Source organism: Acanthochromis polyacanthus, chromosome 10 (genome assembly GCF_021347895.1).
Source record: "Acanthochromis polyacanthus isolate Apoly-LR-REF ecotype Palm Island chromosome 10, KAUST_Apoly_ChrSc, whole genome shotgun sequence".
Classification (NCBI taxonomy): domain Eukaryota; kingdom Metazoa; phylum Chordata; class Actinopteri; family Pomacentridae; genus Acanthochromis; species Acanthochromis polyacanthus.
In genome coordinates this window covers 12299066-12315059 of record NC_067122.1, presented here as the reverse complement: position 1 = coordinate 12315059, position 15994 = coordinate 12299066, and the positions used below count along the sequence as shown (strand labels likewise).

Genomic DNA, 15994 nt, shown 5'->3' with positions numbered 1-15994 from the left:
TCATTTTCATTATTCTGCCATCCCCCTTTTTTAAAGTAGCAGTTCAGTTGCAGCAGAAAATTGCGGAGAAATGCCAGAAGCACAATGCTGAAGGCGCAGTAAATCAAATTTTCATACTTTTGACAAAAAGGACAAAATGTAATTTTAAGTTGATAGAATTCACAAATGTAACCCACCACATGTGACTGAGCTTTACTAATTTACTCAAATACACTTTATATAGTAAACTGCTGACCTCCCACTGTTTGCTGCTTCATGCATCTCTGGATAAATGCACTTGTTACTCTGCAGATAAAGAATTAACATGCACACCATCAGAAAAGTAACTGTGGTACATTGTTTTACACTTAGAATACAAATAAACCCTTTCTGAGCTTATCAAGTCAAATAACATAAAATGCTGCTTTCATGCTCAGTAAAATTAATCAAACAACAAACTACAATAACTGATCAGTCTCACTGACATTCTGCAGATGAATTCTTAATAAAAATGCTTCTAGACTTTTAACTAAATGAGATTTGAAAAGCATCGTGCTTTTTTTTTTATTCAAGAAAAAGACCCGATTGCTCTGAAAAAGTCCTCTTACATCTTTTCAAAGCTGCTGCTGAACCTTTTCACTGAGAGTGGAACAGGAAGTGCATCGAGTCTCCCGGGTTTGAGACAAAGAGCTCTTGTGTTCCACTTTTGACCATAAAATGACTTAAAGCAGCTTTTTCACAATCTGAAATCAACGTTAGAGAGAGACAGTGAACCAAAGTGACCGGCAGTGCAACCGCAGCTCGTCCATAGGTGATCCGTGGAGTCAGGGATTAAATTCTCCAGTGAATTTGAAAATTCAAAGGGTGCAAAGCAGAGGCTCATGCTGAGGCAGCACGTTTTATCACCAAAGTCAGGAGTGCTCTCTGGTGGAGAGAAGCAAGCATAGCTGCAGAACTCACCACACATTCAGCATGCAGGGCATCATCCTTCTCCTGTCCTGCTTAGTCCTGATCAGTAAAAACAACATAAGAACCTTAGAAACTCTGGTTCGTGTGCATTTTATTTTATTACAGTACAGTACCGCGGTCATGTAAAGCATTGCAAGTAGCTACAGTGGTGCTAGAGTGGAGTTAGAGAATATATTATTGGGACAAAAGGGTTTGATAGAAATAACTTATGGTACTCTTATTCACTGCATTGTTATTCTGTTATTCCTACAGTCAAATGCTACTATTTTGACGGAAAAAAAAATCAACAACAAAAACTTACAAATATATTAAAACATTCATTCATTGTTTCAGCTTATAATTTGGGGGAAAGGACCATGTTTAGTTAAAAAAACCTAACAAAACAAAGCAACTCTTCATCCTTTTCATCCTTTTCCGTCAAATCATGAATGTTGCTTAATTTGCTCGTCATACAGCAATGTTAATGCAGAAACATGTCTTTTTATATTGTTCACATTGCAAAGCAGCATTTTATGTGTTGCTATTTTATTATATTCCTAAATTCTACTTGAAAATATGTCATTAGCCCGAGTTAACCAGTGTGGAATTTCATGGAAGTGTTTGAGATAAAATCGTCTGAAAATCGTGTATCAAAATGTCATTTTTTTTGCTGTAAATTCAAGATTTTAATGGTTACTTGAGCTAATGTCATATTGAGACCCTGAAGACCACAACAAATGCATCTCCAAAAAGACTTTCTCTAGTCTGCACTTTTATGCACGTGTGAAAGCAGTGACGTTAAACTGACGACAGCTGACTACTCATTCTAGTAAGCATGGGGAAAACAATCATTTGCAACTGCTTTTACAGAGGCTTTTTCTCATCGTAGAGTTTTTGTTTGTGCCAGATTGGGATCGCAACCAGCATGCATGTTGGGTAACATCGTGTCTACATCAACAGGGCAGTATCAGCAGAGAGAAGACCTGGATGATTGTGGGATTTCGTGGAGCATTTGTTCGACTGTAACAGCTTCGAGAAGAGTGACTCCCAGCCATAAATAAGGACTCCGTGTTCTGAACACAAGGAGACAATATTCTAGAGGCTCACACGTCCTGTGCAACACACCAAACGCACGCTTAGCACTGTCATCACTTGTGTCTAGAGCGCACTTGAAGCAGCGTGGGCGTCTGCTCCATGATCCGCAGCAGCAGATTATCAATATAGTCCTCCAGGTCTCGGACCTGCGCCTTGACCTTTTTCAGCTCGGCCTCACATTTCTCCAGCTGCACCCCCTGACGGTCCGAGGCCGCCTGCTGCTTCTGCATGTCCATCTCCTGCTGCAGCAGCAGGGAGATCAGCTCCATGTTGGTCAGGTGCTGGTACTGAGCCGAAGTGTCCACCGTCACCTCCTGTGAGAGACGAGGGAAGAAGCAGTGCAGCTGTCAGGTGTGAAAATGGCCTGTTAAAGTAACAGTCGTAGGAACAGTCTGACATTTTTAGAGAACTTTGGGATGTTAGGAGTTACAGTAGATAAGAAATAGAGAATGCAGGTAGGAGATGGTTAGCTTAGCTTAGCATACGGACTGAAGGCAGGAGGAAACAGGTAAGCTGACTCTATCCAATGGTTTAAAATGCTAAGAACTCTTCTGGTGAAAATCTCATTCATATGGTGTTCATTTTACACTGGAAGACACGTTATGAGTGAAATACACAGTAAGCGCCATGTCTGGCTGCTCAGAAGCACAAATTTAGGTTTCTGGAACCAATCCGGCAGGATGTGGCTTCCTTCCTTTATTCTTCTTCTTCAGAATCAGTTTCTGGGTCAAATATCCATCCATCCATCCATCCATCCATCCATCCATCCATCCATCCATCCATCCTCTATACACCGCTTTATCCTCACTAGGGTCGCGGGGGGTGCTGGAGCCTATCCCAGCTGACTCGGGCGAAGGCAGGGGACACCCTGGACAGGTCGCCAGTCTGTCACAGGGCTACATACACAGACGAACAATCACACTTGCATTCACACCTACGGGCAATTTAGAATAATCAATTAACCTCAGCATATTTGTGGACTGTGGGAGGAAGCCGGAGTACCCGGAGAAAACCCACGCATGCACAGGGAGAACATGCAAACTCCATGCAGAAAGATCCCAGGCCCACCCCGGGATTTGAACCAGGGATCTTCTTGCTGCAAGGCAAAAGTGCTAACCACTAGCACTGGGTCAAATATGTAAGGATGAATTACTCTGATTTAAGAACTTGTCATTGGAGAGTGTAGAGTATTTTAACAGTGTTTGGGCAGACTTATGGGTGAGCTGGTGTGCTGAGCTGCAGTGAGTGTTGGAAGGGAAGTTGAAATAGAAGCAAGGGCTTCATTGATCTGCACACTGTAAAGAAAGAAATGCTTTAGAATTACATCTAAGCCATTTTAGGGGAGAAATAAGTGGGAAATACTTCTAAATGTGTCACTTTGAAGCACAGAGATGAGTTTTTAGGGTTTAACTAATGACAGAGAAAGACATTTAGTTTCCAGTATGACAAATAAAAACTATACAGGTAATCCAGATAGACTCACAGATGGATGCATTTAAAGGCTTTTCAGAAACTAAAACCTTGCAAAAAAAAAAAAAAAGGTTTGTAATACTTAGACACGAGACTTTACAACTGGAAAACTTTGTTATTGTGGTATATTAGAGGTATCAGTTTCCCCTTGTTTACAGTGTTTAGTCGAGGCAGGTTGAATTCAATTAGAAAGCACATTTAAATCAACAGGAGTTGAACTAAAGTACTGCACAAATATAAAAAATCAAACATATGACGATGACTGAATGACAAATCTGATATAAACACAATAAAATAAAGAAAACTATAAGATACTATGTGAAGCTAAAGAGAAGAATCTCATCAGCAGCAGCGACTCTGGAACAAACTGTTCCAGAAATCAGGATTGCCTCCGTTTTTCTGTCTAGATGTTGGAACATCTAAGCATTTCGGTGAAGCAAACTCTTCACAGGCTGTAAATCTCCTTCTCACCTAACTACTTCTTTCAATCAGAAATGCGACTAAAATGACTGCTGGTGTGATAATAGCTGCTGGAAAATGAAAGAGCCACATTTTCAGCTGCAGGTGTTAAAAAATGAAATGAGTCGCAGGAAACGATGAAGTCACACAACATCACGGTCCTGCGGTGTATTTTTTAACACCATGTGCACTGCTGCGGCTAATAAATGCTCACGGAAGCATGAAACAGTCTGAGAGCTTAATGGCTTCCTGTGATTTAGTTATATGTGACATCTTAATAACTTAATTCTTCTGCCGTTTGCACAAAGTGAGACTCACGCAGTGTTATGGATATCGTCTGAAAAATGACTGTGATGTTTAATGGCAATCCACAGATTCATTTAACTGCTATGAGGCCACATTATACAAAGTTTTGATGTAATGTAAAATATTTTATAAACAGGAATTTTATGGATCTTGTGCTACTCTTGACTCCGATTCTGTTAGAGAGCCATGAGATCCACTCCAATGTAACATAACAGACAATAACCAGAGAAACAATTAATACCATCATATAAGAAGTCACAGATAACTAAATAATTCCACACTTAGTTTCAGGTGAGACTGAAGGTACCAGCAGCTGGATTCTCTTATCTGGGTCAAAGAATTATGTCACACTTGAGAGAAGTAATGGGATCAGTATTTCTCTCCCCAGTGTCAGAGCTAACCTCAGTCTAACAAGGAGCTGTTAGTCAGTGGCTGCAAACTTCCATGTTATTTTTCTTCCGCTGGACTGTTTCTGTCTCTCCACCTGAATTATCATTATCATTATCATTTAGCTGCTGTGGAGTTTATGTCCAAATAAGCGGGGGATATTGAGAATTTACATCACTAATAGCGACACACAAAGAAATGATCCTTTTATAAGTTGTGCATTGTGAAAAAGTTAAAAGAGCATTTTGTTTTTAACACTACCTGACTCCTCTCAGGTTCAGCAGCGGCCTGATGGGCGGTGCGTCCAGGGTGGATGGTAGATTTGAGCTTCTCCAGAACAGAGCGACTCTCCTTCTTGTCGGACTGGCTGGAGGTCAGCGGCTTCACTGGATGAGATCTGCAAAACGGAGAGGTCAGCACTAGCATTTCAACACCATACCCGCTTCCTGTCCAGTCTAAAGATGGCTTTGTTACTCTAAATTCATTTCATCAAGCACTTAGTTAACTGAACTGCACACAGGCTTCCATCCTAAAAAAAAAAAAAAAAGCTTAAAAATATCAAAGCAGATCAACAAAAACTAAAATACAGTCTAGAAATACCATTTTTGAGCACTAAAAATTGCAGCTATATCAATCAATTTTGAGCATATTTTCTTCCTGGAGCTCAGCCCAGGGGTCCTGCTAGAACTTTTAGCTGTCAAAAACAGCTGTCACAAAAAATATCTACTATTTCTGAGTCCCATGAATCATTTAATACTCAGCCTCAGTGGCGCTCCTGACTGTCCTTTGCTTCTGTTCTTGCATATATCAAATGTACCAGTTTCATTTAAGATTTGCTTCTTTAGGAGCCATTGATCTAAATCTAAAAGTACATTTTTAATCTGGCTATGATGACTGTCTCATGCTTTGGAAAAAAAATGCAGTTTTCTAAGAATACAGTAAAATCCACACTGATTTTTCACTTCAGTACTTCTAGACATACTGTATATTTACCTTTTAATAGCAGGTGGCCAAAAAAGCAGCAAAACTAGGTAGGTTTCGGCAGAACAAAGTGTAAGAAACAACAAAATTACAACAGCCAACAAGAAACTGAAACATGAGATGAATAACAGAAATGTGAAGCAAAAGCCAAGAACAATGCAGCAGGTATCATCCAACAAGTTTGGATGAAAAGGCAAAACTTAAATCCACAAATGCATTCGACATCAAACAAGCCAAGGCAGCAGGAAACGAAACTATCAGAGCAACCAAGACAAAAACAAACATCCCAATTACATGTTTTGTGGCGTAATGTGCAAATCATGTCTGTTATTCCAATTTTAGTACAGCTTGTAAACACCTACACAAGTCATGTCCTGGTGTGAGGATTCTCACCTGCTCTCCTGACGGGGCAGGTTGCTAGCTGGCTGTGTCTCCTCAGGCAAAAGTGAGTGCCGTGCAGCGACCAGGAGCTGGTCAGTGGTGGACGTGGTAGAGTAGGAGGAGGTGTAGGGGGCCACAGCCAGCGTAGTGCTGACTCCAGCACTCGGCCCTGTGCTTGAGGGTTGTATGGAGGGGCAACAGACAGGGGTGTCAACTGACAGGGAGAGTGCATTAGGAATGGAGGGAGGACAGGGTTCAGGCTCTTGCAAAGATTGCCCAATCTTTGTCTTAGAAGGGGTTCTTGAGTTCGGTGCTACTTTAGCGTGAAGGTCTTCAAAACTGATCTCAGTGGCGTTTTCTGGAAGACATGCTGCCGTGTCGTCCTTTGAAGACATGTGTGACGGTGTGTTAGACTCTCCACAATGTGTTTGGTCACTAATGGTGCTACCATGCAGCAAATCTGTCTGCCTATCTAACGCCTGTAAGGAAGACAGAGCTGATTTAGTGGGCTGATAGGACAACGGTCCTTCGCTGACTTCGGATATGTTTTGAACGAGGCATAAAAACTGTTCAAACTCTCTGTCTCCGCTTTTGCTTCGGCTGTTTGGGCTGTCACTGCTGCTCTGTCGAGACAGTCCTTTTGGTCTGAAACGTGCACTAACCACCCCTGGAAATGATTCCATCTGGTTAAGCTTGGCTAACGTGGCCTGTGGATTGCCATTATCATCAATGTCCTTCTGCATCTTTTTAAAGTACTCCTCACTTCTTCCTTTTTCTTTTCTGTATCCAGTTTCAGCATCGTGTGAATCAGATGTTTGATTTTCTGACATCAAAGCCGAAACCTTGCAGCTGTTTACCCTGGAGTGACTGAGTGGTGCCACATTATTCAGTTCACCACAGTCTTGGCAGTTGTCTTGGCAAACTGGAGATATTTTGCACAGCTTATTAGAAGTTATTTCATATGAGGAGTTCATCTCAGGTATGTAGGTGTCCTTTAAAGTGAACATCTCCTCAGGTGTGGTCTTCTCATGGTAAACACCTATCAGTGTATCTTCTGGTGGAAAAGCTCCGCCCAAACTGTGGATGCTTTTGAGAGTATCGGCTACCTCTGACTGAGAAGATCCATCAGAATCAATAAAACCGAAGTCTGAATTATTTACATTCATGTTCAGATCTCCTAAAGTAAGAGAGAAAGAAATGTTATTGTTGATGCACAGGGTTTCAGGTGGCTCGGGCTCCACTGTCTCCTCTACTGGAGGGGGAGAAGTATCTAGTACCTTTACATCTGCCTTTGATGGGCCAGTAGATGACATGTTCAAAAGGTCTGTGACAGATATCTCACTATCAAGAAGCATTTTAGGTCCTGAGTTCTTAGATGTGTTCCTGTTTCCAGTAGTTTCCTCAGAATTCAGTGACAATTGATGACTGCTTACTTTGGCTTGTCCATAATGTCCTCTACACACTCGTCTATACAAGTCCTGCTCAAACAGCATGCCTCCCCAGCAATCAGTTTCATCTTCCAGAGGCTCATATTTGAACTTTTTGAGCTTCTCTTCTGGCCTGAATCCTGGAGAAATAATGTTTGTGCAGGGTTGGGAGTGGACGCTGAGGGAGTCAGAGGTCTCGCTGCTTGTGTGAGGGTCTGGAGATACACTGTTCCTTTTACATTCGCCTTCTTTTCCACGTTGTAATGAGGCCACACCGGTCTGTGAGAGGAGGTAGGCTTCTTTATGAACAGCTAGCTCCTGACCTCTATGCAGCCAGCCATCAGAATAAATATCATGCACCGAAGTTCTTAAAGGTCTCCTTGGAGGCAAAGGTGGAGGCTCCTCTTGACATGTTTGCAGTTCTTGTGCATAAGTATTAGCATTGTTATTGAGTAGCGGATAGCTACGTTTACGTGATGAAGTGGGGCTGCTTCTCAGCTGGTCTGGAGGAAGACTGCCTTTAGGTGAGTTGAGCCTGCTGGAGGCAAAGGCATCGAACGAGTCGTCCCATTCTCCCGCACTCTCCGACATCGAGCGAGGAGCAGAGTGGTTGGGGGAATTTGGAGTGACTGCTTTGGGTAATAATGCAGGGAGTGAAACCTGCCTAGCCACTGGCCTGGGGCGCTCTCGCTTTATGGAAGCCACATTCGCAGTACCAACTTCGTGAGCAGTGCCGGGTGTGCAGGGCTGAGCAGGCAGAGTTGTGTAATGAAAGGGGGATGAACCAGAAGAGGAGCAAGGCGCGAAAGGAGGCGACTTCTGCAACTCTTCCGCTATGAGCTCCTCAAAAAAGGGGTTGCGCTGCATACGTGGGAGGAAAGGGTTGGAGGGGGAGATGGGGGTTGAAGCGGGAGAGGTAGAAGGGGTGAAGAGATTGGTGTGACTGCAGTCGTCAGGTGAGACATGATCGGAGGGGGAGGAGCACTGAGGAGGTACAGGGGAGCGAGGAGGGAGGGGAGGGGGTACATCTGAGCTGCTTTCTACCTTAGGAGAAACTTCCAGCCTGTGGAGGAAAATAGGGCACAATAGTCCTCTTAGTTAATGATGTGCCAGGGTACCAGATGGGGAACATCGTTCTTACACAAACAGAAAAAACAACCAGAATGTTAGACATTTTTGTTTAACTAACTTCAGGCTCAAAACTTCAGTAGACAAAAAACTGGCCGAATGACAGATTTATGGAAACAGTAACGTAAATTAAATTAAAAAAGCAAAGCACATTTGCAAAATAATCAAGCAAATAAATAAATAACGCATTGCAGCCATTCAAGCAGCACCTGCACTGGCAGCTATTCTGCTGGGTGAGCTCATATCAACATGGAATGATTTTCTTCACATCTTTTTCTAAAAAAAACCCCGTGATATTGCATCTTTGGTAGAGAAACACACACTGGTAAAGAAAATGGCAATGCTGGAGTGCTATTTGTGGAAAATATAGTGTGAGATGATGATACAGCATGGTTTTAAAATGGAAGAAATTATGAACTAAATCAATTCCATTTTCAAATGAGCAGGGAGCAGAGCAAACACTGGACTCGGGACACCCAGCTGAGCGCAGGCCTCCTGTGAGTCTGGATACAAAGTAAATTCATCAAACACTGTGAAGCCTAGAGACGAGTCTAGAAATGACCCCAACTCACCTCGGCTTGTTCTGGGAGTCACCAGAGCCAAACCAACCTCTGAGCCTCCCCTCAGAAGCAGAACCAGCCTGGTTTAGGTCTGACTTAGCTGGGAGGGAGTCACTCCTCCCTCCAGAGAATAACGTCTTTCTGAACTTCCTCCCTTTGTCAGGTGAACCAGCAGCGGAGGCGACGATTGGCGTCGCTGCCTGCACAGGGCGACCCCCTATCTGAACCTGCTGGACTTGGGGAGACGACGCTTCCTTTTCTTCGTCCTTTTCGTCTTTCTTCATCTTGTCAAAGGACCAGCGCCGGCCCTCTGCGAAGGAACCTTTGTCCTCACTTCTTTTGGTGAGATTCTGCAGAGAGCGAGAGAGCGGGGAGCACTTCTCCAGCAGAACCAGTTTAGACGGCAGCGCTCCGGAGCTCTTTGGAGTCGATGGCTCGGAGTCGTAGACATGGCTTCCATTTATACACAGGGAGGACTTGGACTGAGTCATGGTCTGGCCTTTGAGAGACTCCACTGCAACATTTGATCGTGGGAAGGCTGTTGTGATCTTACTAGCTTCGTCGCTGAAGGCTCGCTTGTGTGTGAGAACCTTTGTGGTGTGCTGACTGGTGAGCACTGTGGGGAAGAAGATTCAGATTATTGAAATAATTTAAAAAAAACAATGTTCCAAGAACACAGGTAAATTTATCATTTTTTTTAATTAACATTTTTTTTTTGCCATAATACTTATTTTTTGCCTGTTGGAGGGAGCAAAAAGCAACATTTGGAGCCAACCGAAAAATGTTTGCTCCAAACCCATTTAAAATCCCTAAAACCTCTTCTTGCACTGTGTTTGGTCTCCACCAACTCCTGAGGGAACAAATGGGCCTCTTTAGCTGCTGAATGCTGCACTATTTTCATTATATGAAATGATACTATTAGATAATATTTCTCAGACCGAAAGATTTAGGAAATCTTTCTTGCGATCAGCAGTCAGGCTATTTAATTCAAAATTAAACAGATAAGAACCCTGATAACTGAATTTCCCTTCGGGGATGAATAAAGTGATTCTGATTCTGATATAGTGGCTAACTTCAATCTGTCTACTGTTAGGCAGTGTGATTTCCAGAGCATTTTTGACAAAGAGCTGCCTTCTAAAGCTAAAACAACCATTGATAAGCGCTAAAGAAGCTAAATCATAGTTTCTGCGTGACAGGTACAGATTTTAAGAGCAAACAGTGAATACTTGTGGATGTTTCTGAAAGGCTGTGACTTTGCACTTTTCACAGGACATAGCAGCGAGTTACAGATTACAATGCAACAGCAGACATAGCACAGGATTTGTGGAGAATTTAGAACGTCCTTCTGTGTTTCAGCACTATCTATGGAAATCATGAACAAATCAAAGCACCTCCAATGTCTCGCAGCTACTACTTAGATTACATCTTCTTAAATGATAAATTATTAAGGTGTGAAAGACTGATAATCGCCTTGTACAGTCTCTCTTCTTACTCAGCACTTGTTTCAAGCAGCATTTGTTTTCCTGGCTCATGTGTAGTCAACACAAACATGTGCAGTCACAAATTTTGTGCCTCCCAAAGTCAGGATGATGAGAAAATTTAAGTCAAGTAGACCCTTGCAGACAAGCCCTTAAAGCTTCTAGACAAAACATCAAAACAAAGAGCTGAAAGAGAGTAAAATGCTCTAAAAGGCCTGAAGAGGATAACTGAGTCAGAGGATAATTTTTTGTCTGAATCCGACTCCTTTTCGGTGACATGTACTAATTTTATCCATCGGTAGTATAAAAATACATGCATCTTGATCACAAATCATCACTAATCAAATTTAGCGGTTCCATTAAAAATATTTGGAAACATCAGTACTCAGCTTTACTATTTAGGCCGTGATGAGAACAGAGGAAATTATCACTGAGTATAACAGGATTTCTTCTTCCCCAGATCCTAAGCATGAGCCACACTAATTAAACATATGATGGGAAAAATAACATCTCTGTTTTCACCAGATTTTTTATTAAATCTTCATGCTAGAAAACACAGATTTTCTTGTTCTGTCATGCCATCATGTCAAATCTTACCTTTTTTAGCTAAATCTGAGTCCACTCTCACTTTGCTCGTGTAGATCGGGGAGCTGGGAGGGTCTGACAGCAGATCCAGGTTGGGTGGGGGTCCGAGGTTATCACTGGCCATGGAAGACACGCTGCTCTCTGAAGCCAGCGACGAGCACGACCTGGTGTCCGACGACTTCCGCAGCCTTCCTTTAAAGAAATCCTTCATCTTGCTCCTCTTCTCCTCCACCACCTCCACGTTTTGTGGCTCCACCATCCCTCCGCCCTCCTCTCCAAACGGCTGCCCCAGAGATCCCGACAGGGCGGCGTAGCGGCCGGGAACGATGGCTGAGGAAGACTCCATGTCCCCCCGCTTCCTCCCCGTGACGCGATCCTTGAGCTTTCCGAAGGCAGAGCGAGGTTTGTCCTTTATGGTGAGGTCGAACATGCTGGCCGTCATGTTGTTGCGAGTGAACTGGACCGTCACCTGAAGCTCACCACGTTCCTTCTCCTTCCTTCCAGCCTTAGAATTGAGCTTGAACCATCTGGAGGAATAAAAGAAAAGTCTAATTTATACAAGACAAGTGAAGGCGACGCTGTAAAAAAAAAAAAACAACAACAAGTTTACAGAAAATAAACTGCAAAAAAGTAAAAATAATTGCAAACATCTGTAAAATAATTACATTATTAACTCATTTACAGACAGTAAAAGAGTGTCACTTTATGGTCACAAAACATAATTGAGCTAATAGGTATTTGATGTGGAAATTGTGTACAGTTCTAGACAGTTTTTCTTTACTTTTCTTTTTTGTTTTTACAAAAAACTTGCCACTTTTCACCCTTTAAATTGTATAATTTTTCTTTGAAATAATGGCAAAAACCTGCAGAATAATCATATTTTTGCAGATTTAATCTAATTATACATACACTGTAAATTAATCAATTAACATTTTCATCTGTCATTGGACTAGAGATCTATAACTGAAGAAAGCAGAGGAAATCTGTGAAATAACAGTAAATTTTTCAATAAAATGGAGATTGAAACGGTCACAATACAGCGTATCTTATGGATAATAATCAGAACTTGTCTGGCCGTTCACTGACAAAATGAGAAACAAAAAACAATGATTTCCTCTTGGCAAAGCTTTCCACGTGTTACATAATGTGGAAATATTGCTCGGGGGAACTGTGCTCAAAATGCGCCTTTGACAAACTGTTCTATAAGCAGGAAATCACAACCCAAATTCCTCAAAGTCCACCCACCTACACCTGCTGAGGGAAAAAAAATAAGAAGACATGGGCAATATGAGGAGTCAGCCAATGAAATCCTCCCTCTGTTCTGTCATGTGAGCGGACCAGAGAAAATGTTATGGAGCCAAAACTAACAGCAGGAATCCAGTGTGAGTTTCACTGAGCGTGGAGGGCGGAGAGGCCACAATTAAAGCCAGATGTGCCGTATTGTTCCACTCCATTCTTCTCCTCAGCGCTGATAGTGGAAGTGCTTCACATGAGAGTTCAGTTATGTCACCTGTGGCACAACTGAGCTCATAAACACAAGAGTTTGGATATGAAATGGCTCAGTTACAACGATCTTCTTCTGCTCATGTTGTTAAATTTAATGCCTTATCTGAATCAGAGAGAAGTTATTGCTGGTAAAATACAGACAAACATTCACTTAATACTGCCACAGTCAGCAATATCTGATTATTAAATGTATTCATCTGAAATACAAAAGGAAAGAAAGGATTTTCAAGTTCAGCTGGCCCAGGCTTTAACCTGAAGTGACAGAGAATAAGCCAAAAAAAGTCAAAATAAATGGCTTTTGTTTTGAAGAAAAAAGACCACTAATGGTGTTTTGATTGAATTCTCCGGTCAGCCAGACTTAGTACTCTGCTAAAAGCATTACAAAAGAGTGACGTAGGATGATTTCAGAGCCTGACAGCCATTAATCTGATGCAGAACTCCAATAAATAGCTGCTGACACTATCTACTACCCTCATAACCTGTCACTTGGCTCTGATCTAACATTATTTTTCCAGAAACACCACTTCTTCAGCTCAGCCAGTCACTTCTAATCATAACAACTATTTTACTGCAAGGCATGTGTTTCATTTTGAGGAATTCTGACCCTGCATGACCAAGGTTTTTTATTTCCAACTCCATTTGCCAACCCGTAACTCATATCCCATCGTTGCACTATTTATATCCAGACGATGATAACATGTTTCTATCTGTACATTTGTTAAGTGGTCTGAAGAAGGGCAAAGTTTCCTATCAGTTGAATTTTCCAATCAGAACTTGTGCATTGAGTATAAAAATGGCGTCTTCCTGGCTGCAGTCTTACAGTGGAAAATGCATCTGGTGTTGTTGACAGTGCATTGTGGGGAACTGCTGCTGGTAAAGGATGTCAGCGCAAAGTGCCAGAATTTAATGAGTCTGTGGAGTTCAAGCTTTGGCAGCTTCCTCTGCCATGTGTCATCCTGCTAAACACCACGTCTGATTTCACCTTCTTGTAGAAGCTAATGGGTCAACTCAGTGCTGTTGTAAATGATGTACATGACAGATAATTAGAGTTGTGTGCCTATGGAACGATCCCCAAAACACTGAATGCATAATCTACATTTAGAGAAGACATGGAGTAGAAGGTATCTGCCATTTTCCTTGTACTGTTAAACAAAAATAAAAACATTTTAACTGTAATTTCCATAATTTACAGATATTTTACAGATTTTATTTTACAAATGAAAGTATTTGTTTACACGTTAATGATAAGACAAAAAAAAGTCCTGAATTTTTTTAATGTAATGCCAAAACTAATTAATTTCTGCATCAAAAAATTATCGGTATTTTTATGAAAGATAATTTGTTCTTTTGACCACAAAATTACATTAATCTAAGTGCACTTAAATCAGCAAATATTTTTATTTTACAGATTTTTTTCATTATTTGGAAGAAAAATTATGCAGACTCAAAATGGTAAACATCTTTTCAAACAGTTTTTTCGCACATTTTTCCTGTAGTTGTTAAATTATAAATAATAACCATTAAAATCACAGAAAAAAACATTAATTAAATTAAGCAATTTTTAAAAATAGAGGCAATTTTTTTTTTTAGGTTTGACCATAAAGTTGCACTATTTTTAAAGGTATTGAATCAGCAAAAAATATTGTTATTTGACAGATATTTGCTATCATTTGCGTGGAAATTATATATAAAAAGGATTGAAAGCGGTACAAGAAAAATGTCCCGTTGTATTTCACATTTTTCCTGTAAATGTTAATGAAAAAAAAAACTTTAAAATTCACAGATTACTTACAAAAAACTGCACATAATGTCCAAATCCAAAATCTGTACTTTTACAGATGGTGATTGTTTTTCCAATTTGCGACAATAAAATTCCTCAGTTCCACTGTAATTAAATCAGCTGAAAATATTATTATTTCACAAATATTTGCTGTTGTTTTCATCATTTTTGCAGATTTTGAACATTTGATTTTAACTCTTTTTTTAATCTGACTCTCTTGCTAAGAGATTGCCAAAGGTTTACACAGATGCATTTTCTAATTTTTTTTTTTTTTTTTTTTTACAGTGTGACTGGAGTCTGACATGTAAACATGACATATGAGTGAAGTTTGCCATTCAGGCTGCATTAGGATTTAAAAACCTCAACCTACTCGTCTCTTGGACACGCTTGGTCCTGGAAGATCTTATCCAAAGGGATGATGGTTTGCCCCAGAAACACGTCCAGCCCGATCAGCACCCTGTGCATGACGGTGAGCACCAGGTCTCCGCTCCCAGGAGGGTACGCGCTCCGGCCGCCGTCCTCCAGGATCCCCGGCAGCAGCTCGAAGCAGCACTCCTCGTTCCACTCGGGCACGTCCGCCTTTTCAACCAGCCCGGTGGTGTACTTCTCCTTGCCCACCTGGATGATGGTGTAGAGGTAGCGGCTGCCGTGCTTGCCCTTGGTTCGCAGTCCCCTTGCGCGGAGGACGGTGACATTCACATGAGTCGGCACCCATCGCTGATCATCGTCCAGATCTATCAGGGACATCATCTTGCACTGCTGTCCAGTCCAGAGCCCCTCACACGGTCGTGGTTTCACTTAGTGGCCTGTCTGGTCCCTGGATGAGGAGATCATCCCCCCTTTACGCTGCGCCAGAGTTTCCGTGCTGCGCAAAAAACACACCACCTCTGCAGAATATCTCCAAAGTCCGCCGAGCCTCTGAGGGTTTACCCGAGGTCAGCTTTCAGACAGCACACTGGGCCTGCGCTCCACTCCGAGCTGTGCATGCTATCCACATTCAATCAATGCAAAGCTCGTTAGACGATGCTGAAATCACGCCGAGTCCACGCTGCGTGTGTAATGTCGCATCAGTCCGTTCAGTGTCCAAAATGTGCCTCGGTGCGTTCACGGCCCGCCCTCCTCCACCACAGCACAGCAGGCCCGCATACAGAGAGAAAGATGCCGCAGAATTAAAGAGAAACACCCATCCGGAGCCTCACCACATCCACACCAACAGAGAGGGAGACAATAAACACTTCAGATCATTGGTCTTTGTTCCAGAGAACAACATGTTAAAGTTCCTGGGCGGATCCTTTTGTGTAACAACTTCCAGCTCATTCTTTAATTTCAATGATTTTTTATTTTCAGTAAAACCTCTGGAGCAACATCTTCACTCCAAGATAAATTCTAGGATACAAGGGTTTGTTTGACAAATTTGGATTAATGAAGTCCATGTAGACTTCATTTATAAATGCATCACAATTGTTTTAAAGATTTTATGACTGACCAACCCTTAAAGCTGAGCATTTATTTCCCGTTTTTATT

At 41.8% G+C, this 15994-nt stretch overlaps 1 protein-coding gene across 2 annotated transcripts; it reads right to left on the bottom strand.

Moving 5' to 3' along the window:
* Positions 1-1022: 1022 nt before the first annotated feature.
* LOC110954728 (rab11 family-interacting protein 5) lies at positions 1023-15741 on the bottom strand. 2 transcript variants are annotated; one of them, XM_022199396.2, is made up of 6 exons: positions 14841-15741; positions 11197-11711; positions 9134-9737; positions 6019-8496; positions 4906-5041; positions 1023-2336 (listed from the first exon to the last, which is right to left on the bottom strand). In XM_022199396.2, the coding sequence occupies exons 1-6, from the start codon at positions 15218-15220 to the stop codon at positions 2076-2078; spliced, it is 4374 nt and encodes a 1457-aa protein (XP_022055088.2). In that variant the 5' UTR covers positions 15221-15741; the 3' UTR covers positions 1023-2075. The 2 variants fall into 2 exon arrangements, with proteins under 2 accessions (XP_022055088.2, XP_022055089.1); XM_022199397.2 differs by lacking the exon at positions 6019-8496 and having other exon boundaries at positions 14841-15737.
* Between the last annotated feature and the right edge of the window lie 253 nt (positions 15742-15994).

Excerpts from the sequence above, each read along its gene's own strand:
- LOC110954728 (XM_022199396.2), bottom strand. The coding sequence starts at position 15,220 with ATGATGTCCCTGATAGATCTGGACGATGATCAGCGATGGGTGCCGACT. Across the intron at positions 8,497-9,133 it reads GACTCCCAGAACAAGCCGAG|GCTGGAAGTTTCTCCTAAGG; the intron begins GTGAGTTGGGGT and ends TTTCCTCCACAG. Across the intron at positions 5,042-6,018 it reads CTGCCCCGTCAGGAGAGCAG|ATCTCATCCAGTGAAGCCGC; the intron begins GTGAGAATCCTC and ends TCCGTTTTGCAG.